We start from the raw sequence: 22,973 nt of genomic DNA, 5'->3' as shown, positions 1-22,973 counted from the left end.
CAAATGAAGATGTTGAGTAGGCAGTTGGATATATGTCTGGATTATAAGAGAGAGAGAGGTCTGGGCTGTGTACAATTTGATAGTTATTGGCATATTAATGGTATTTAAAGCTATCAGATGAGATCACCAGAGGAGTGACTGTAGACTGAGCACAGAAGAGGACTAAGACCTCTTAGTTGCTTAATAAAAGACCTCTTAGTTGCTTAGGTGCTTAATAAAAATTTGTTGAATGAATGAATAAATTTGGGGCAGCGACTAGAATAAAAAGTTGGTCCGCATCTGGGGAAATGGCATTCCAGGCAGAGAGAACAGCGAGTATAAGTCTATGAGTTAAGAGTGTATTCAACTCACTATGAGGAAGCTCGTGTGGCTGGCACTGAGTAAGTTACTGGCAGGGTGAGAAAAATTAGATGAGGTGAGAGGGACAGTCAAGGACTAGATTATACAGGGCCTTGCAGGCCAAGGCAAGGACTTCAGTATTTATTCTGAATGGGTAGGAATCCATTGGAGAGTTCTAAAAAGTGACATAATTGGTTACCCAGAAAAGTTTCAGCAGAAGGAAAATGAATGCCTCCTTGTTTTAAAAAGCAGGGAAATATTTCAGGAAAGAGAAAACACCAACTCACTTGGTACATGGCTTTAAGAAGTCCAACAGCCATTCTTTCCTCCTCTTGGCTCTTCTCCCGGGGATATGGCAGTGTCCTTATGACTGAGATGGGGAAGAGAACATGAGAAACTAGACTTTCCTTGCAGCATCCAGAATCGCCAGCCTAGAAGTCGGCAGCTTCTCTTTCCTCCGGTTAAGAGAGGGGCATCCTCTCCAATAGAGACAAAGCACAACAGAGACTTGGGAACTTGTTCGCATACAGTTTAATCCATGCCTAAATCACTTCCTAATTTATTATTTTAACAACAGATTTTCTATATTTCACAAATGAAAACATGTAAGAAATCATTTCTATAAAGATACACAACTATAAATAACAGCAACAAGATCAAACAAAGTTCTTCCTGACTACACAGTCCTTCTCATCTTCAATAGATCGGCGGTAGCACAGTCTCAACCCCTTCACATACTCACAAGTTCTTAAAAATAACAGCGTCAACCGTCGTTTTACACATATCACACACAGTGAGTGGCCGTGTATGAACACTGTCTCACACGGTCACCCTCTCCCATACCTGAAATACTAGTGTACTGCAACCGAGGGCCTCGCTCACCCGTCACAAAGAGGTTGAGGGTATGGAAACAAGGGGATAAAGAACACCTTCTCAGTCCTACTCACAGTCTCATGCTCTCTGGCACTAACCACTGACTTATTCGCACCCACATTCACACAGATACGGTGTGTACAGGCGCATCGAGTGACAGTTTCAACACCGTGCCCAATCAACCTCCAACTCACATGTCAAGTCAGAGACCCGCGTCCGGGTGACTCATAGGCCACTCCTCAGCCCACTCCCTACCTGTGGAACTGAACTGCGGTAAGATCCTGTCCCCGCCCCGAATGCTCGGGCTATCTCTATTCCGGCCCACCTCCTGCCCTTAGAATCTGATGGAACCCAGCCCTCGCGGCCCGGAAAGAAGCTACGCAGCCTCCGAAGGACACAAAGGGGCCACCCGCCCAGTCCTCGCGGGGTCTACTGGGAAATGTAGTCCAGAACAGAAAAAAAACCGCGGTGCTCCAGGTCCAACTGTACAAGGGCTAGAGGGTTAGTAACGTCACCCCTCGCCTTCTGCTGGGTCCTCTTCCCACATTGGCGTCTCCCTGACCTTCCAAAAGGAGACCAAAAGTCTCGTTTTCTCTCAGCTCCGAGCCTGAGTCCGCCATAGAGACTGAATCAAGCATAACACTACATGGTCTGGGATTGAAGCGGGCAGGCACAAGCGCTCAGTTCACATCCTTTTAACAATTGGGCTGAAGAATTTAGAGCAGCAGTTTAGCTGCAGGAGGAGGGGTCTGTGAGTGGGCTGACGCTAGTGCGCGCGCGTCCACACAAAGTGGGTGAAAGGCTAGTTCCTAGAATTGCCTAAGAGTACCCGAAAAAATAGGTGGACCAGGAGAGGAGGGATTAGCGTGCGCAAGCACATTATACTTCTTCCCAGTCCCGACTCCAGGGCATTCTTTCTCCCCAAATGGCTTACCTTTCAGGTGAGAGGGTCAGGGTCATGGTAGAGAGCGTCCCGTTTGCATATGGTGCTTGAATTTGTGATTTGGTGGTGGTGGTGGTGAGTGTGAATGTGTCCCCTCTTCCTAAAATGGCTCTTCTGTCAGTTATCTTCAAAGTTCCCTTACTCCCTCCCTACGTTCACTTACAAATGTCACATCTCCAAAGAGGCTGTTCCTGTCACACCTCCGCCCTGGCACTCCATGGCTCCTTAATGTGACTCTATACCCCCTTAGAACAACTGTGTTTATATTTTAAGTTTTTTTTTTTTAATCTTCTCCCTACACGTTTCTGTAACCAGACTGTGATTTTGTGAGTTGGTACATAACCCTTTGATTCTGTCATCGTGTGTTTTAATGAGATTAACTATGTAAAACTGTGTTGGGGTGGGCACGCTACATTTCTGTGACCACGTATGAGTGTGTCTGCAACATTTCTGATAACTCTGAGAATGTGCTATAATAGAAAAGGACAGGCATAGAGAGTAGAGTAGGAGTGTGATATGATAGTGGTGTGTGTGACAGCTCATGAGGATTAGAATAATACCCTATGGGTTTGTATGGAACTCTTCCCTATGATTTCCGATTAAAAAGCACCTACTGTGTGCCAGATGCTCTTCGAGGTGCTGGGATTGACTCAGATAAATTTTTTAAAATTTACAAACAACATTAGCGAGTGAAAGTGCAACCTCAGGAGGCGTAATATATGTGTAATTGGATAACATAGAAATCTGGATCCATGTAAGGGAAAGAAGAGCACCAAGGATGGTAACTACAGGGTAAACACGTAAGACTTTTATTTAAATCTCACCAAAAGGTAAATTACAAAAATAAAAACAAAAAAACAATATAGTTCAGGGATATAGATAGGTAGGTAGATAGATAAACAAATTGTATGACAACAATGGCACAAGGGCCAGAAGAAGAGTAGATGGAAAGAAACTTGTAAGTTTACTATATTCTACTTGAAGTAATATAGCACTGGAATGAACAGTGTGTTAAATGACATATGTAAACTCTAAGCCCTAAAGCAACCACTAAACTAACAGTTATAATTAATAATCCAACAAGGGAGATAAAATGGAATCATAAAAAAAATACTCAGTTAATCCAAAAGAAATCAGAGAAGGAAAAAAATAACAGATGGGAAAGAAATTGCAGGATGGAAGGTTTATATCAATAATCAGATTAAATATAAGTGGTCTAAACATCCCAATTAAGAGGCACTGAGTATGAAGTAGATTTTTTAAAAAGCACAACTAAACTATATGCTATGTAGGAGAAATTCACCTTAACTATATCGTACCAATAGACTATAAGTACAAGGATGAAAAAAGACACACGATGCTAAAGTTGTGTAAAGAAAGCTGGAATGACATTGAATTTGGCAATGTATTATTAAATATGACACCAAAAGCATAAGCAACCACAGAAAAAATAAATTGGACTTCATCTAAATTAAAAAATTTGTTCATCAAATAACATTATCAAGAAAGTGAAAAAACCTATAGGATTGGTGAAAATAGTTTAAATCGTATACCTAATAAGGGTTTAATAACCAGAATATATTAAAAACTCCTAAAGCTCAATAACAAAGAAAAACAACCCATCGAAAATAAGCAAAGGAAGTGAATATATATTTCTCCAAAGATATGGAAATAGACACATAAAAAGATACTCAACATCATTAATAATGAGGGAAATGAAAATAAAACTATAACCCTTTTAAACCTACTAGGATGGGTATTAAAAAAATTGAAAATAAATGTTGGCATAGATGTGCAGAACTTAGAATCCTGGTATAATGACGATGAAAATATGAAATGGTGCAGCTGCTTTAGGAAACAGTTTGGCAATTCCTCAAAAACCGTAGCATGGAAATACCATATGACCCAGCAATTACACTCCTAAGTATATAGCCTAAAGAACTGAAAGCAAGAACTCGAATAGATACTTGTATTCTAATGTTTGCTGCAGCATTATTCAAAATAGCCAAAAAGTGGAAACAACCCAAGAATCCATCAACAGATGAATGAACTTAAAAAAAAAAAAATGCAGTATACAATTGAATATTATTCAGCTAGGAAAAGGATTAAGTTTTGATACACGTTACAATATGGATGAAACTTGAAAAAATTATGCAAAGTGAAGTCATAAACAAAAGGACAAATATTATATTATTCTGCTCATAATAAACATTTGGATTAGGCAAATTCATAGAAAAAGAAAATAGAGGCTACTAGGGGCTGGGGAAAGGAGTAACTGGGAGTTATTGCTTAGTGGTTACAAAGTTCTGTTTGGGATGGTGAAAATTTTTGGAAATAGGTAGTGGGAGTGATTGCACAATATTGTGAATCTACTTAATGACACTAAATTTACACTTAAATATCGTTAAAATGACTCCACCATCTTTCCATGCTGCCATAATGGTATGCATGAACAGCCTGGCCAATGCACTCAAGAACATCAACAATGCTGAAAAGAGAGGCAAATGCCAGGTTCTTATTAGGCCATGCTCCAAAGTCATCATCTGGTTTCTGACTATGATGATGAAGCATGGTTACAACGGCAGGGGGAAATCTGCTCAATAGATCCAGGTGACTCCCAGGGTCCCTGCACTACCCAACACGTATATCGCCCAGAGGCTCTGCCAGTTCCAATACTTACCGGCAACTGATAGCCAGTGTGAGGTCTTGAGGAGCACTGATCCTTCTGCTAAACTGCTCTAGGTCAGGAACTGAGGGTAACTGAATTGTGGCCTACAGCATTCTCTCTTCCACTTATCTGTAGATCAAACATAGGCAACCACCATCTGCAGATTGCGTTGTAGCTCCCACCAGGTAGCACTGAGCAATCAAAGGCATCAGCTGCCCTTAGCCTACTAGGGAGCATCTCCCAAGGAGCCACAAAACCAACGTACCCAGAGACTAGTACTAGACCACAACAGAGCAACTACTGACTAGTCCCATAAGCGGTACACACAAGTAGTTGTCTCAACAAATATACAAGCCTACTAGGGCAAATCTCACTCAGTGGGGTCAGCCTACACATAGCAACTCATACCCTGTGGGCAAAGCCAACTCCCATTATTAGTCAGCCTGAGAGTTAATTCCATCCACTAATGTACTAACAGCAATAAAGGCTTAGCTACAACATAAGGTCACACACAACCCACAGAAAAATCAAGTCCAGAGCCCCTGGCACACGGATCAGGGACAGTGCGCTGCTGGGCCACACAGGACACCTTCCACGTAAGGTCATCTGGCAAAGGCTGAGAGGTGAAATAAATATTCCTAGCACATAGAAATTAACACAGAGAGGCTAATTAAATGAGAAAACAAAAAAATATGCCACAAATGAAACAACAGGAGAAAACTCCAGAAAATTAGCTAAATGAAATGGAGGCAAGCAACCTATCAGAGACAGAGATTAAAATAATGGGGGGTGGGGGGAGAAGAAAAGGCAAATATAAATAATAAAATGGTAGCAATTATGTATTTATCAATAATAATTTAAAATGTAAATGTAAAAAATGTTCCAATCAAAAGACATAGGGTAACCAAATGGATAAGAAAACAAAACCCGTGCATGTACTGTGTACAAAAGACCTGCTTCAGATCAAACGACATTCACAGACTGAAAGTAAAAGGATGGAAAAAGGTATTTCATGCAAATGGAAATGAAAATAAAAAAGCCAGGGTAGCAATACTTATATCAGACAAAATAAACTTCAAAGCAAAGGCTATAATAAAAGACAAAGGGCACTACATAATGATAAAGGGATCGATACATCAAGATGGCATAACATAGGCGTACCTACATACAAAAACACCTCATTGACATCAGATCTTCCAGACAAAGAATCAACAAGGAAACAATGGGCCTGAAAGACACATTAGACCAGATGGATTTAATAGATACTTTCAGAGCATTTTACCCCAAAGCAGCAAAATAGACGTTCTTCTCAAGTGCACATAGAACATTTTCAAGGACAGACCACATGTTAATCAACAAAACAAATATCAAGAAATTTAAGAAGACTGGAAACATATCAAATGTCTCCTCTGATAACAATGGTATAAAACTAGAAATCAACTACAATAAAAAAAAAAACTGGAAAATACACAAACACATGGAGGCTAAATAATATGCTACTAAACAATGAATGGGTTATTAATGAAATCAAGGGAGAAATCAAAAGATACCTAGAGACAAATGAACATGGAAACACAATGACTCAAAATCTATGGGACATAGCAAAAGCAGTCCTCAAAGGGAAATTCACAGCAATACAGGCCTACCTCAAGAAACAAGAAAAAGGTCAAATAAACAATCTAACCTTACACTTAAAAGAACTAGGAAAAAATAGCAAACAAAGCCCAAGGTAAATAAAAGGAAGGAAATAATAAAGATTAGAGTGGAACTAAAGGAAATAGAGTCTAGAAAAACAATACAAAAGATTAATGAAACCAAGAGCTGGTTTTTTGAAAGGATAAACAAAATTGACAAACCCTTAACCAGACTCATCAAGAAAGAAAGGGAAAGGACTCAAATAAATAAAATTAGAAATGAAAGAGGAGAAATAATTATGGACCCCACAGAAAAGCACAAGATCATAAGAAAATACTATGAACAATTATACGCCGATAAATTGAACAATCTGGAAGAAATGGATACATTCCTAGAAACATACGATCTCCTCAGACTGAGTCAAGAAGAAACAGAAAATCTGAACTGACTAATTATCACCAAGAAAATCCAATCAGTAATCAATGAACTCCCAAAAAATACAAGTCCTGGACTAGATGGGTTCATAGATGAATTTCATCCAACATTTAAAGAAGGATTAACACCTATCTTCTCGAAGTATTACAAAAAATTCAAGAAGAGGGAAGACTTTCTAACTCCTTTTATGAGGCCACTATTACCTGATTCCAAAATCAGACAAAGACATAAAAAAAGAAAACTATAGGCCACTATCTGTTATGAACATTGATGTAAAAATACTCAACAAAATATTAGCAAACCAAATTCAGCAATACATTAAAAATATCACACACCATGATCAAGTTGGATTTATTCCTGGGATGCAAGTTTGGTTCAATATCCACAAATCAATTAATGTGATACACCACATGAACAAATTGAAAGATAAAAACCATACGATCATATTGATAGATGCAGAAAAAGCATTAGACAAAATCCAGCATCCATTTATGATAAAACTCTCAGAAAAGTGGAAATAGAGGGAACATACCTCAACATAATAAAGACCATATATGACAAACCTACAGATAACATCATACTCAATGGGGAAAGGCTAAAAGCATTTTCCTTAAGGTCAGGAACAAGACAAGGATGCCCACTTTCACCACTCCTCTTCAACATTGTATTGGAAGTCTTAGCCACAGCAATAAGACAAGAAAGAGATATAAAAGGTATCTGAATTGGAAAGGAAGAAGTAAAACTCTTGTTATTTGCAGATGACATGATACTATATCATACAGAGAACCCTAAAGATTCTACCAAAAAAAGTGTTAGAACTGGTCAATGAATTCAGTAAAGTAGCAGGATACAAAATTAATATTCAGAAGTCAGTGGCATTTTTATACACCAGTGATGAACTTTCAGAAGGAAAATTTTAAAAAACAATCCCATCTACAATTGCATCAAAAACAATAAAATACTTAGGAATCAAATTAACCAAGGAGGTAAAAGACATGTTCTCAGAAAATTATAAGTCATTGAAAAAAGAAATTGTAGATACAAATAAATGGAAGCATATGCTGTGCTCATGGGCAGGAAGAATCAACATCATTAAAATGACCATACTACCCAAAGCAATCTATAGATTCAATGCAATCCCTATCAAAACACCAATGGCATTTTTCAGAGAGCTAGAATGAATAATCCTAAAAATTTAAATGACCCCAAATAGCCATGGCAATCTTGAGAAAGAAGAACAAAGTTGGAGGTGTCACACTACCTGATATCAAACTATACTATAAGTCTACAGTAACCAAAACAGCACAGTACTGGCAGAAAAACAGATATACTGATCAATGGAACAGAATAGAGAACCTAGAAAAAAATTCATTCCTATACACTCACTTAATATATGACAAAGAAGGCAAGACTATACCTTGGAGTAAAGACAGTCCCTTCAACTAATGGTGCTGGGAAAACTGGACACGAACATGAAAAATAAAGAAGAAGAAAAACAAAAGAAAAGAAAGAAACTGGACCACCTTCTTATACAAGAATAGACTCAAGATAGATTAAAGACTTAAATGTAAGACCTGAAACCATAAACCTTCTAAAATAAAACATAGGCAGTAATCTCTCTGATGTTGCTAACACTTATTTCTTTCAGGTATATCTCCTTGGGCAAGGGAAACATAAAAAAATAAACAAATGAGACTATATCAAACTAAAAAGTTTTTGTACAGCAAAGGAAACCATCAAGAAAATGAAAAGATGCTACCCTGAACAAGCCTGATATCATCTGATCTTGGAAGCTAAGCAGGGTCAGCCTGATTAGTACTTGGATGGGAGACCACCAAGGAAGACCAGGTGCTGTAGGCATAAAAAAAAAATAAGGGATTATAAACTGAAAAGGTTCTTGCAGTCTGTGAGGTTGACCAAGGGTCGCCTCATCTAAAAAAATTAAAATTAAAAGAAAAAGAAAAGAAAATGAAAAGATAACTGACTAAACATAAGATATTTGCTTATGATACATCTGATAAGAGGTCAATATCCAAAATATATAAAGAACTCATACAACTCAACAACAACAACAACAACAAATCTGATTTTAAAATGGGCAGAAGACAGACATTTCTCCAAAGAGGAAATACAGATGGCCAATCAAGATATGAAAAGATGCTCAAGGTCTCTAATCATCAGAGAAATGCAAATTAAAACCACAATGAGATACCACCTCACACCTGTTAGAATGGCTATCATAAACAAGACAAATAATAACAACTGTTGGAGAGGATGTGGGGGGAAAGGAACCCTCATACACTGCTGGTGTGACTTCAAATTGATATAGCCACTATAGAAAACAGTCTGAAGGTTCTCAAAAAATTTAAAATGGATATACCTTTTGAGCCAGCAATTGCACTTCTGGGTATTTATCCAAAGAAAACCAAAACAATAATTCGTAAAGATTTGTGCACCCTTTTGTTTGTTGCAGCAGAATTTACAATAGCCAAGATATGTAAGCAACCTAAATGCCCATCAATAGATGACTGGATAAAGAAGTTATGGTTCATTTATACAATGGAATATTACTCAGCCATTAAAAATGAAATTCTACCATTTGCAATGACATGGATGGACCTAGAAGTTATTATGCTGAGTGAAATAACAGAAAGATAAATACCATATGATTTCACTTACTTGCGAAATCTAAGTGACAAAAAGAACAAACAAATCAAAAACAGGCTCACAAATATAGAGGACAGTCTGGTGGCAGCCAGAAGGGGAGGGAGTTGGGGGACTGGGAGAATAGAGTAAAGAGTTAAAGAAGCACAAATTAGTAGGTGATAGATGGTCATGGGGATGGGGAGCATGGCATAGGAATTGCAGTTAGCATTAATGTAATGGCTAGATGGAGAGCCAGAGGAGAGAAAGAGCAATTAGGAGGATTGTTTCATAAGCTATATAAATGTCTAACCAATATACTTGAAACTAATTAATAAAATTTTTTAAAAATTATGGGATACCACTGAAGCAATATTCAAAGGGAAATTTATAGAACTAAATATCTATATTAGCAAAGAAGGTAGGTGTCAAATCAATGACTGCATCTTCTACTTTAAGAAACTAAACAAAGACTATACAAATGAAACAAAGAGAAAGATCAGAGCAGAAATCGAGTGAAATAGAAAACAGGAAAATAAAGAAAAATAAATGGAATCAAAAGCTAGTTCTTTAAGATTAATAAAAATGAAAAAACCAGCCAGACTAATTGATTGGAAAGAAAGGGAGATATACTACCCATATCAAGAATTAGGTGACATCACTACTGATTCTACAAGTATTAAAAGGATAACAAAATATATCATAGCAACTTAATCCAATGCATTAAACAACTAGATGAAATAGAAAGACTTCTTGACACAGACTGTCAAACTTTACCAAAAAAATAAATTGAATTTTCCATTAAAAACCTTCCAAAAACAAAAAAAAAAAACCCAGACCAGGCCCAGCTGGTTTCACTGGCAAATTCTATTTAACATTTCTATTTAATTTTATTTTCTATTAAACATTTAAAATTATTTTAAGTTTAAGAAATAACAATTCTATACAAACTTTCCCAGAATACTGAAAAGAGAGAAATTCTTCCCAACTGATTCTGAGTTATCTAGACAAAAACAGTACCCTCAAAAAATATAGAATATCTCTCATGAACCTATGTGCTAAAAGTTCCTAATAAAAATATAGCAAATTGAATCCAATAGTAATAAAAATGATAATGCCAAGTGGTGTTTATCCCAAGAATGTAAGATTTGAAGCCCAGTATAATTCACCATATTAACAAAATAAAAGAGAAAGACAATGTTATCATCTCAATAGATGAAGAAAAAGTATTTGATAAAATCCAACATCCATACCTAATATACTGATCAAAAACAGGAAAAAATCTTCCTCAATACAGTGAAGCCCATGTACCAAAAACCTTCAGCTAGCACTTCACTTGACAGTACAAAACTGAATGCTTTCCCTCTAAGATCAAGAACATAGAAAAGATATCTAGTGTCCCATCTTCTATTTAATCCTGTACTGAAGGTTTAACCAGTGAAATCAGGAAAGAAAAGGAAATAACATTATACAGATTTGACAGTGTAATGAAGAGTCTAATTCCATTTTTTGATGTTTGACTGCTTGTAGCATTTTTACAGTCAAATAAGAAGTTTATTTAAACAAGTTTCTTGACTTAAATGGAAAACTATCTAGGATCATTTACTTTACAGTAATTCATCTCTACTTAAAGACAGACTGCCTCACGTGTAACAGCTACATACAGAGAAGTTATAAAATTTCCATGGCTTAATAATAATAAATGAAAACATTAAAATTCTCCAAAGTATGCAAGAATTTTTGTTGTTCTTTTTTTTGTTAAACAATGAGAGCAAAATAACTTATTGCAATATAAAGATAAGAGCTGAATGAGCATGCCACTAATGGAGAAAGTGGGTATTTTCACAGAACTATTATTTTTCCTTATCCTCTATTTGATGTTAATCAAAACATACCATTGGCTATTTAGTCGTTTTTTAGTATTCAATATGCTTGTGTATATACACCTGTTACTTTATGTACAATAAAGGAATGGGGAGGGGGGAGATGAAAGAATAGAGAAACTATATTGTAGCAGTCAGGATATGGTGAAAACAAATTGTGGTTTTCTAAGTGAGAATGTCTTCTTGGTCTAGAAGAACAGAGTTCTGGGGTAAAGTAGCAGGTTTCTATTTTTAGTAGATTCCCCCCACCTGTTGCTGGAACACAGCAATTGTATCTTTATCCTCCATTTCCAACTTTGCAGATGTGTATTTTTCATTAATTGATTGTCCATCAAATCTGAATCTAATCTGTCTCACTGACAAACCTTGCCATTCCCAGTATGCTTTCATTAGTTTATTAAGTGCTGTATGCCTCCTAATTTTAAACTGCACTCACCACAAAACCATCCTGCCCTGCCACTTCAAATGGATATCATCATTGTTCTCACTCTTGACTCCTTTCAGCTTTTCGTCTGTCACTGTGGGCACTGGGGTTGCCTCAGCAGCCGTTTTGCAAAAGAGGTACCAGGACCTCATACTGAATGAGCATACAATCAGCACTAGGGGCGGCAGATGCAGCTGCTCATAGCTTTTGAACCTCATTCCTTCTTCCCCTGTGTCTCACATCTGGGCAAGCACAGGTGCTCCATCATTTAGCATTAGCAGGAAATTTAAAACACGTAAGCCTCTGCCATAAACACTCCATTCCAATTTCTTGTCCTTGCTCATGCAAACCATTTGCAGACTTTCTTGGGAAGTCTACCCTGCTATCCCTAGAAAAATTCATTGTGTGAGTAATTAAATTTTTCATACCCTCTTAGTGCGTGTGGTGTTATCAGTTTCAACATTCCAACCAAATTCTGGGTTGGAGGCCCATCACATCCTGCAGATTGGCAACAATAGATAGAAATTGGTACCACAGTCTTTTTCACAGATGACATAATTATCTACGAAGAATATCTGAAAGAATCTCCAAAACTCTATTAGAACATCAATGATCATTTAGCAAGATAACACACTACAATATCAAAATGCAAAAAGCAATTTTATTTCTATACACTGGCAATGAAAAATTGGAAATTGAAATTAAAAGATAACATTTACAAAAAGCATGACGAAGTGAGAGATGTCCCCAGATCTCTCCCCTTGAAACAACAATAAGCTGGACATCTAAAACTCAACAAAAAAAACCCCACCCAACCTGCACACAAGCACATCTGAGCAAGGAATCTATCTGCAAATAATAGCCAATACAGGTAAGAACAGCAGGGAGTAGGGCTGTAGACTGGGAGAAACAAAGAGCTGCCTGCCCAGCCAGAGCCCTTGTAGGAGGAGTAGGGGAGAAGGTGCTGCAGATTCCCTGAACAAATCTGCCCGGGAAAGAGCTATGAGTTCCACCAGGCTGTGGCAGTGCCGAGATAAGGGAAGAAAACAGAGAAGTGGAGGTGGCACAGAAGCAACAGTTGATTATTTACCAGCCACAGATGCAAAACGGAAGGCTGAGCCCTAGCCCCCATCCCCCAAGCAAAAGGGACCCTCTCCTATTTCCTCCAAAACTGAACACCATGGAACTCCAGGGGAATTTGAGCTAATGCTACTGAAACTGTCGCTAACACTGATAGGGACTGAGACTGAGGGTAACAAGCATGTTTGAATATTGATAGGGGAAAAAAGGCATTATTAAGGCTTTATATACAACAAGGATCCAAAAGGCTTAGATGCCACCTACTAGAAACCAAAAGAAAAAAACCTTATTAGCAACAGGATAAAGAGAGATCTTTATATAATAAATCATCATTTTTGAAAAAAAAAAGCAGAATACACTTCCATTAATGCCTAGGTGGAGAAATAGTCCATTAAACACCATGAACAACCAAGGTGACAAGTTGGCTCAGAAAGAAAGATTAAAAATCTCCAGAAAATAAGCTTAAAAACATAGAAATATGCAAATAAAACTAAAGAAAATTCAGAATAGTGCTTCTGAAAAAAACTCATGAGATCCAAAATAATTCATAGCAACAATTCCAAGAATTGAAAAAGCAATTAGGTCAGCAGAATGAGTTTTTTTAGCAAGGAGACTGAAACCCTCAAAAGAACCAAACTGAACTACTGGGGATGAAAAACACAATGAAAGAGTTGAAGAATGAAATAGCAAGCTTGGGAAATAGAGTCAACCAAATGAAGGAAAGGATCAGTGATATTAGATACAGAAATCTAGAAATAAATCAGAAGGGAGAAGAGAGAAACCGAAGAATGAAAAATAATGAAAGAGAAATTCAAGAACTAGCTGATAGCATCAGGAGAGGAAACATAAGAATAATGGGCATTATCAAGGGCAAAGGGAAAGGGGCAGAGACTAGAAAGCATTTTCAGACATATAGTAGATGAGAATTTCCCAAATCTAAGGAATGAGCTGGAGCTAGAAATTCAAGAAGTCGACAGGACACCCAATTATCTCAACACAAAAAGGCCTTCTCCAAGACACGTTGTATTAAAACTATCAAATATTAATGAAAAATTAAGAATTCTGAGGGCAGCCAGGGAAAAGAAGATGGTATCCTATAAAGGAAAACCCATTAGATTATCGTTGGACTTCTCAGCACAAACCTTACAAGCCAGAAAGGAGTACAATCGAATATTCAAACTGTTAAATGAAAGGAACTACCAGCCAAGAATAATTTATCCAGTAAAGCATTCCTTTAGATATGATGGAGAAATAAAGACTTTACCAGACATACAAAGATTGAGGGAATTCTCCACTATGAGGCCTGTGCTACAGGAAATATTGGAAAGGATCAGGTTTCCTAAAACAAAATGGCAAAAAAAATACCTAACTAAGGGTAAGGCAACTAACAGGCAGATAGAAGCAGAGGAGTACAACCCTTACTAAGAAAAGGGCATTTTAAGCTTAAACGATAAGAAGAGATTTGCTATTGCAAGGTAGTAATGAATGTTCAGCATACATAGGGACAAATTGAGACAATAATAACAGAAAAAGAGATAATAAGAAGATCCAAATTTGCAAAGGGAAATGGAAATAAAGCACATACAGAAAAAAATGAACTACTACTCTCTATATAACTATTCTTTACATATTCATAATGGTAACCACACGCAGAAGATTTAGAACTGAATTATATAACATAAAAGAAGAAAGACTAGAGGGAAAACCCACAAAACCCAACCAAAAGAAAAAAAAAACAAGGAAGCAATGGGAACACTGAGCTTCAAGAAAGCAAAAAAATAAAAAGGCTATGAGAAGACCTCATATTTCCAAAAATCACTCTAAATGTAAATGGACTGAACTCACCAATAAAAAGGCAAAGAGTTACAGAATGGCTCAAAAAACAAAACCAATCCTATGCTGTCTCCAGGAGACATATCTAAGTTCCAAAGACAAAGATAGACTCAAAGTGAAAGGATAGAAAATGATATTCAAGCAAATGGCATTCAGACAAAAGCGAGAGTAGCGGTACTTATATCAGACAAAAAAAGACTTCAAAATATAAAACTTAAAGATACCGAGGGACACTTCATAATGATAAAGGGAATCATGCATCAAGAAGACATACACTTTTTAATATCTATGTTTCCAATCAGAGATGCCCAAAATATATAAAGCAATGACAGAACTAAAGGGAGAAAGAGACCATAGCAGTGTCTTAGTAGGAGACCTAAAGACCCCACTGTCAGATATGGACAGACCATCCAAACAGAAAATCACACATTAGACCAGTTGGACACAATTGACATTTACAGAGCCTTCCATCCCAAAACAGCTGCTTATATATTCTTCTTTAGTGCACATGGAACATACTCAAAAATTGACCACACGGTGATAGCTTCAACAAATATAAGAAGGTTGAAATCATACCAACCATATTCTCTGATCATAATGTTTTGAAACTAAAGATCAACTGTAAAAAAAAGTGAGAACCACCACAAATATATGGAGATTAAACAGCATGCTACCAAAGAATGATTAGGTCAGAGAAGAAATAAAAAGAGAGGTCAAGACATACATAGAAACAAATGATAATGGTAGGACAACATATCAAAAATTTAGGACATGGCAAAAGTGGTAATAAGAGGAAAGTTTATATCATTACAGGCCTATCTCCAAAAACAAGAATGAGCCCACATAAACAACCTAATGATTCATCTTAAAAAACTAGAAAAAGAAGCCTAAAAGCATCAGAATGAAAGAAATAATCAAAATTAGAGAATTAAATGAAATTGAAAACAAAAAAATAAATAAAAAATAATAAATGCAACAAATACCTGGTTCTTTGAGAAGGTTAATAAAATTGACAAACCCCTGGCTAGACTCACTAAAGAAAAAAGAGAAAGGACACAAATGAATAAAATCAGGAATGAAAGAGGGGAAATTATGACAGACACCACAGAAATACAAAGGATCATATAAGAATACTATGAAAAAGTATGTAACACCAAATTTAGTAACCTAGAAGAAATGGACCAGTACTCAAAAAGATACAACCTTCCTAGAGTGAATCATGAAGAAATGGAAACTCTAAATAGACTGATCACTGATCAGCAGTATGGGAATAGAAGCAATCATCAAAAACCTACCAAAAAGTTAAAGTCCACGACCAGATGGCTTCACCAGTGAATTCTACCTAACATTCAAAGAAGATTTCATAACTATTTTCCTCAAACTCTTCCAAAAAAATCAAAGAGGAGGCAATACTTCCCTACTCATTTTATGAGGCCAATATCACCCTGATACCAAAACCTGGTAAAGATAACACACAAAAAGAAAATTACAGACCAATATCTCTCATGAAAACAGACGCAAAAATCCTAAATAAGACACTAGCAAACCGAATCCAGCAACATAGTTAAAAGATTATATACCATGATCAAGTGGACTTCATCCCAGGGGCACAGAGATGGTTCAACATACACAAATTGCTTAATGCAATACACCACAAAAACATATTAAAAAATAAAAATCATACAATCATATTAATAGATGCAGAAAAAGCCTTTGACAAAATACAGCACCCATGTATGATCAAAACACTTAACAAAATTGGTATAGAAGGAAGGTATCTTAAAGGCCATATATGACAAACCCTCAGCCAACATTATACTTAATGGTGAAAAACTAAAAATATTCCCTTTAAGATCAGGAAAAGGACAAAACTGTCCACTATCGCCACTGTTATTCAATATAACATTGGAGGTCCTAGAGAGTGCAATCATGCAAGAGAAAGATATAAAGGCATCCAAAAAGGAAATGAAGAAGTCAAACTATCACTATTTGCTGACACATGATTCTCTATATAGAAAACTCTAAAGACTCCACAAGAACACTACTAGAAAAAATAAGCAAATACAGTAAAGTCTCTGGATATAAAATAAATGCTCAAAAATCCATAGTGTTCCTATACTGTAATAACAAAGTGTCAGAAAATAAGTGGAAAAAATAATTCCTTTTGCAATTGTAACAAAAACAATAAATCTAATGAAACATGTGACAGACCTACATAATGAAAATTATAAGACCCTATTTAAAGAAATTGAAAAAGATATAAAGAAATGGAAAGCTATTCCATGTTCTTGGATTGGAAGAATCAACATAGTTAAATGACTTTATTACCTAAAGCATTATACAGATTTAATACAATCCCCATCAAAATCCCATCAGCATTTTTTTAAAGAAATAGAACAAAAAATCATCAGATTTGCATGGAAGCACAAAAGAACCCGAATCACCAAGGCCATCCTGAAGAAAAAGAACAAGGCTGGAGGCATCACTCTGCTCAACTTCAAATTATACTACAATAATCAAAATAGCATGGCATTGGCAGAAAAACAGACATATGGACCAGTGGAACAGAATTTAGAGTCCAGAAGTAAACCTATGTTTATATGGGCAAATAATTTTCAATAATAATACCAAAAACATACATTGGAGGAAAAAACGCCTCTTCAATAAATGATGCTAAGAAAACTGGAAAGCACCTGCAAAAGAATGAAACTAGACTGGTTTCTATCACCACACACCAGAACTAACTCAAAATCGATTAAGTACCTGAATATAAGACCTGAAACAATAAAGTGCACAGAAAAAAATATAGAAACTAAACTCAAGAACCTTGGACTTAAAGAGGATTTTATGAATTTGATCTCAAAGGCAAGGGAAGTAAAAGCAACAGTAAATGAATGGGACTACATCAAACTAAAAACCTTCTGCTCAGCAAAAGAAATCGTCAACGAGGTAAAGAGACAGCCATCAGAATGAAAAAGTATATTTGCATGCAATGCCTCTGATGAGGGCCTGATATGCACAAAATACAAAGAACTCCTACAACTCTATAACAACAGAAAATACAAAAAATTCAATTAAAAAATGGGCACAGGACTGAACAGGCACTTCCCCCAAGAAGACATACAATGGCCAATAAACATATGAAAAGATGCTCAACATCGCTAGCTATTAGGAAAATGCAAATCAAAACAACGAGATACTATCTTACACCTCTTAGAATAGCTGTTATCAACATTATCAACAGGACAAGTAATACCAAATGTTGGAGAGGATGTGGAGAAATAGGAACCCACATACACTGCTGATGGGACTGCAAATTGGTACAGCCACTATGGAAAACTAAGAATTGACCTACCATATGATCCAGCAATCCCCCTACTGGGTATTTACCCAAAGACTCGAAAATCCATATCTGAAAAGATATTTGCACACTGATATTCATAGCAGCATTATTCACAGCAGCCAGGACATGGAAGCAACCAAAGTGTCCTATGATAAATGATTGGATAAAGAAGCTGTGGTACATATATACAATGAAATATTACTCAGCCATAAGAAGAGATGAAATACTGCCATTTGCAACAACATGGATGGACCATAAGGTAATCATTCTAAGCAAAATAAGCCAGGCAGAAAATGTTGAAAACTACATGATATTACTTAGGTGAGATATAAACCTAAAAGCGACAAAGAGGACAAACAAACAGTTTCATGGACATAGGTAATAGACTAGTGATTACTATAGGGTGGGGGGAAGGTGTGGTGGGAGGAAGATGGGGTAAAAGGGTCAAATGTGGTGACAGGAAGAAATCTAACTAGGGGCAGTGAACGTACAATGCAGTGTGTGTGTGTGTGTGTGTGTGTGTGTGTGTGTCTGTAGAGATAGAGATATATATATAAGGCATATATATATCTATATGCCTTACTGTTGAATCGTACACCTGAAACTTTCTGGATTTCATTAAGCAATGATACCATAAAAAAAAATTTACAATATCATCAAAAACTCTGAAATACTCTGGAGAAAAATCTGGCAAAAATTTAATCACTCGTACATTAAAAACTACAAAATATTGCTGAGAGAAATTAAAGATCTAAATAAATGGAGCTATATCGTGTTCATTGGTCATAAGATTAATCTTTTTGAAGAGTCAGTTCTTGGATTTCTGGTCAAGATGGCATAGTAGGTAGAGGCTGTACTTGCCTCCTCTGATGACCACATCCAAATTACAACTAAACTAGAAAACAAACATCATTAGGAGTCACCTAATATCTGGCTGAACAGAACTGCTACAATTAGGACATACATAAGAGGCCACCTCAAAACAGGAGGGGTGGAGAAGCAGAACAGGCTGGTTCCACACCTGTGTGGAATTTGAAATCTGGAGGAGTATCTGTTTTTGGGGTCCCCCCTGAGGAATAAGGGGTCTCAGCACCACACTGGGCTCCCCAGTCCAGGATTTCAGTGCTTCAAAGAAAAGTCTCCACAAACTCCAGCCATGAAAAGCACCAGAGATTTTGGCTGAGACAGAGGGCTGCAGGAGTCACAGATATTCCTCTTAAAGGACCCACACATGGACTCACTCACTGCAGGTTTCGCATGCTCTGAGCTCCAGAGTTGAGGCAGCAGCTCAAAAAGCACCAGGGACATACACAGAGGAACTGAATTGTCTTCCTTCAGGGCAAGGGCCAAAGGGGCAGCTTTCTCCTAAACGGAAGTGCTAGCAGAATCCATCAGTCCTTTATTGAGACCTCTCCACTCCTGGCATCAGATACAGGTGGCTGTCACATCTGAGTCTCCATCAACTTGGCTAACACTGCTCACCCTGCCCTGGTGATTCTCTGAAACTCCCCGCCTCTTGCAACTTCCAGGTACACCCAAGCTGCCTCAAGTTGCTTTTCCATATAAACAGCCTGTCTTGCTTGGCTCATGCTGTGGACTTTCCTAAAATCTCTGAAAGGTTCACAAAACTCAAACAAGAAACATCTGGGCTTGGTGTGTCCCGTAACCCATCCTGAGCAGCCCCTAGCCCAGCACTAGTGGCAGCCAGCCTTGCTTTTCAGTGTGGCTTCTCTAGGCATGTCTAAGCCCAGCATGGGTGATGGGAACCTGCGGATTGCTTCGTGATTCTTGCCAGGTGGCCCCAAAAAGGGCGTAGGCTACAACTGAACTTGGCCTGTAGTGGAGCTCCTCCCAGGAAGCTCAGGGGCCAGAACACCAGTGGCTGGCTTCCACCAAGTTATAGCAGCATCCAGGATGATACACCTCAAAGATAGACTGGACAGGCACCAGAGCCTGCTAAAGTGAATCCTGCTTTGTTGGATCATCCCCTCATCAGCCAGTCCTCACAACCAATCAAAGGTTCAGTCCCCCTCATCAATGTGCAAACAGCAACCAAGGCTCAACTACAACAAGAAGGCACACATAACCCATACAAGGGACACACCTGGAGCACCCGGCTCAGGTGATCAGAGAAGACTGCAACACTGGGCCCCACAGGACACCTACTAAATAAGGCCACTGTACTAAGACTGAGAGACATAGCAGCCTTACCTAATACATGGAAACAAACACAGGGAGGCAGCCAAAGTGGGGAGACAAAGAAACATGTCCCACATGAAAAAACAGAACAAAGCTCCAGAAAGAGAACTCAACAAAAGGGAGACAAGCAATCTACCAGATGCAGAATTCAAAACACTGGGTATAAGGATACTCAAAAAACTTAGGGGAAGAGTAGAGGAACTCAGTGAGACCTTTAATAAAAAGATAGAAAGCATAAAAATGAAGATAGAAAACATAAAAAAGAACCAGTCAGGAATACAATAACAAATGAAATGAAGAATACATCAGAAGGAATCAACAGTAGATTAGATGAAGCAGAGAATCGAATCAGCAATTTGGAAGATAAGGTAGCATAAACACCTAATCAGAACAGCAACAACAAAAACAAATTTTAAAAAATGAGGATAGTTTAAGGGGCTTCTGGGACAATATCAAGCATACCAACAATCACATCACAGGGATACCAGGAGAAGAGAGAAAGCAAAGAATTGAAAACCTATCTGAAGAAATAATGATGGAAAACTTCCCTAATCTGGCAAAGAAAATAGACACACAAGCACAAGGAACACAGAGAGTCCAAAACAAGGTGAAACCAAAGAGGTCTACATCAAGACACATCATAATTAGAATGCCAATGGTTAAAGACAAAGAGAGAATCTTAAAAGCAGCCTCCCCCCCCCAAAAAAAAACAACAACAAAAAAAACCAACAATAACAACAACAACAAAAAAACAGTTACTTAACTACAAGGGATCTTCCATAAGACTGTCAGTTGATCTCTCAACAGAAATTTTGTAGGCCAGAAGAGAGTAGTATGAAATATTCAAAGTGATGAAAAGTAAAAACCTACAACCTAGCTTATTCTACCCAGCAAAGCTATCATTTAGAATCAAATGACAGATACAGAGCTTTCCAGACAAGAAAAAGATAAAGGGGTTCATCAACACCAAACCAGTATTACAAAAAGTGTTAAAGGGATTTCTTTAAGAAGAAGGGAAAAAATATCAAAAATAGGAATAATAAAATGGCAATAACTATGTATCTATCAACAATTACTTTAAATACAAATGGATTAAATCCTCCAATAATTTGTGGCTGAATGGATAAGAAAACAAAACCTTTACATATGCTGCCTATAAGAGAATCACCTTGGGTTGACAGACACACACAGACTGAAAGTAAAGGATGATAAAAGATATTTCACGAAAATGGAAATGAAAAAAAAAAATCTGGGGTAGTAATACTTATACCAGACAAAATAAACTTTGAAACAAGCACTATAACAAAGAGACAAAGAAGGATCCAGAAATTCCACTTCTGGGTACTTAGCCAAAGAAACCCATAATACTACTTTGAAGGGATGTGCGTATCCATATATGTTCATTGCAACATTATTTAAATAGTAAAGATATGGAGGCAACCTGAGTGTTCATCAGTGGATGAATGGATAAAGAAGAGATGGTACATATATACAATGGAATATTACTCGGCCATAAAAAAAAAGTTTAAAAAAGAATGAAATCTTGCCATCTGCAACAACATGTGTGGACCTATAGGGTACTGTGCCAATGGAGTAAATCAGACAAAGACAAATGCTGTATATCACTTAAATGTGGAATCTAATGAACAAAATAAACAAACAAATGCATAGATATGGAGAACATTTTGAGGATTGCCAGATGGGAGGGGCATTGAGGGGATGGTTGAAAAAATGGAAGGGATTAAGAAGCACAAATTGGTAGTCACAAAGCAATCATGGGTTTCTAAAGTATAGCATAAGGAATATAGTGAATAATATTGTAACATCTATGTATGGTGTCAGATGGGTACTAGCTTTTCAGGGTGCTCTCTTTGTAAGTTATATAAATGTCTAATCACTATGTTGTCCACCTGCAACAAATATAATATTCAATGCCAACTTCAAATGGAAAATTAAAAAATATTTAAAAAAATAAAAGATGTCGGTTCTCCTCAAATTGATTTATATACTCAACACAACCTCAATAAAAATTCCAGATAGATTTTTTTGTGGGGTATAAATTGACAAATTCTAAAATTCTCCTAGGTGTTGACCCAAAAGAAATAAAAATTTATCTTCACACGCATACAGAAAAAACTACATGAATGTATACAGCTGTTTTAGTTGTAACAGCTAAAAGTTGGAAACCACCTATGTGTTCCTTAATGAATGACTTACTAAACAAACTGTGCCATGTCCCCACGGAATAAAAAGGAATGAGTTACTTATACATATAACAACATGTATGAACCTTCAGGGAATTTGGCTGAGTGAAAATGCCAATACCAAAATTATAAACTGCATGATTCCATTTACATAATATTCTTGAAAAGTAAAATTACAGAAATAGAGAACAGATTAGGGTTTCCAGGCCTTATAGTGTTGAGGGGTGAGGTGAGGAGGGAAGTGTGTGTGGCTATAAAAGAACAACATAAAGAATTCTTCTGATGATGGAAATATTCTAAATTGTGACTGTATCAATGTTAATATCCAGGTTGTGATATTATCTGTAGTTTTGCAAGATGTTACCATTGGGGAAAACAAATAAGGGGTACATGAGATTTCTTAAAATTGTACACAAATCTAGAATTACTTCAAAATAAATAGTTAACTCTTTTAAAAAGCTATTCCAAAAA

The 22,973-nt window shown here is 37.0% G+C and overlaps 1 protein-coding gene and 1 pseudogene across 8 annotated transcripts in view; both read right to left on the bottom strand.

The window, feature by feature from the left end:
- Window positions 1–22,973, bottom strand: part of LOC107504233 (zinc finger protein 570) — a 40,910-nt gene that overhangs the window by 15,911 nt on the left and 2,026 nt on the right. The window contains exons 2-3 of one of the 8 annotated variants that reach the window (XM_036231601.1): window positions 4,836–4,952; window positions 627–709 (exon numbers count right to left, since the gene is read on the bottom strand). In XM_036231601.1, coding sequence (XP_036087494.1) covers window positions 627–659 — 33 coding nt within the window. In that variant the 5' untranslated portion in view covers window positions 660–709; window positions 4,836–4,952. The other 7 variants (XM_036231602.1, XM_036231598.1, XM_036231600.1 and 4 more) reach the window with 7 other exon arrangements.
- On the bottom strand, window positions 11,388–12,450 carry LOC107504235 (annotated as a pseudogene).

This window comes from Rousettus aegyptiacus, unplaced genomic scaffold (assembly GCF_014176215.1).
Source record: "Rousettus aegyptiacus isolate mRouAeg1 unplaced genomic scaffold, mRouAeg1.p scaffold_m13_p_14, whole genome shotgun sequence".
Classification (NCBI taxonomy): domain Eukaryota; kingdom Metazoa; phylum Chordata; class Mammalia; order Chiroptera; family Pteropodidae; genus Rousettus; species Rousettus aegyptiacus.
The sequence above is the reverse complement of the archived record's forward strand: the minus strand, read 5'-3'. Positions and strand labels throughout refer to the sequence as shown.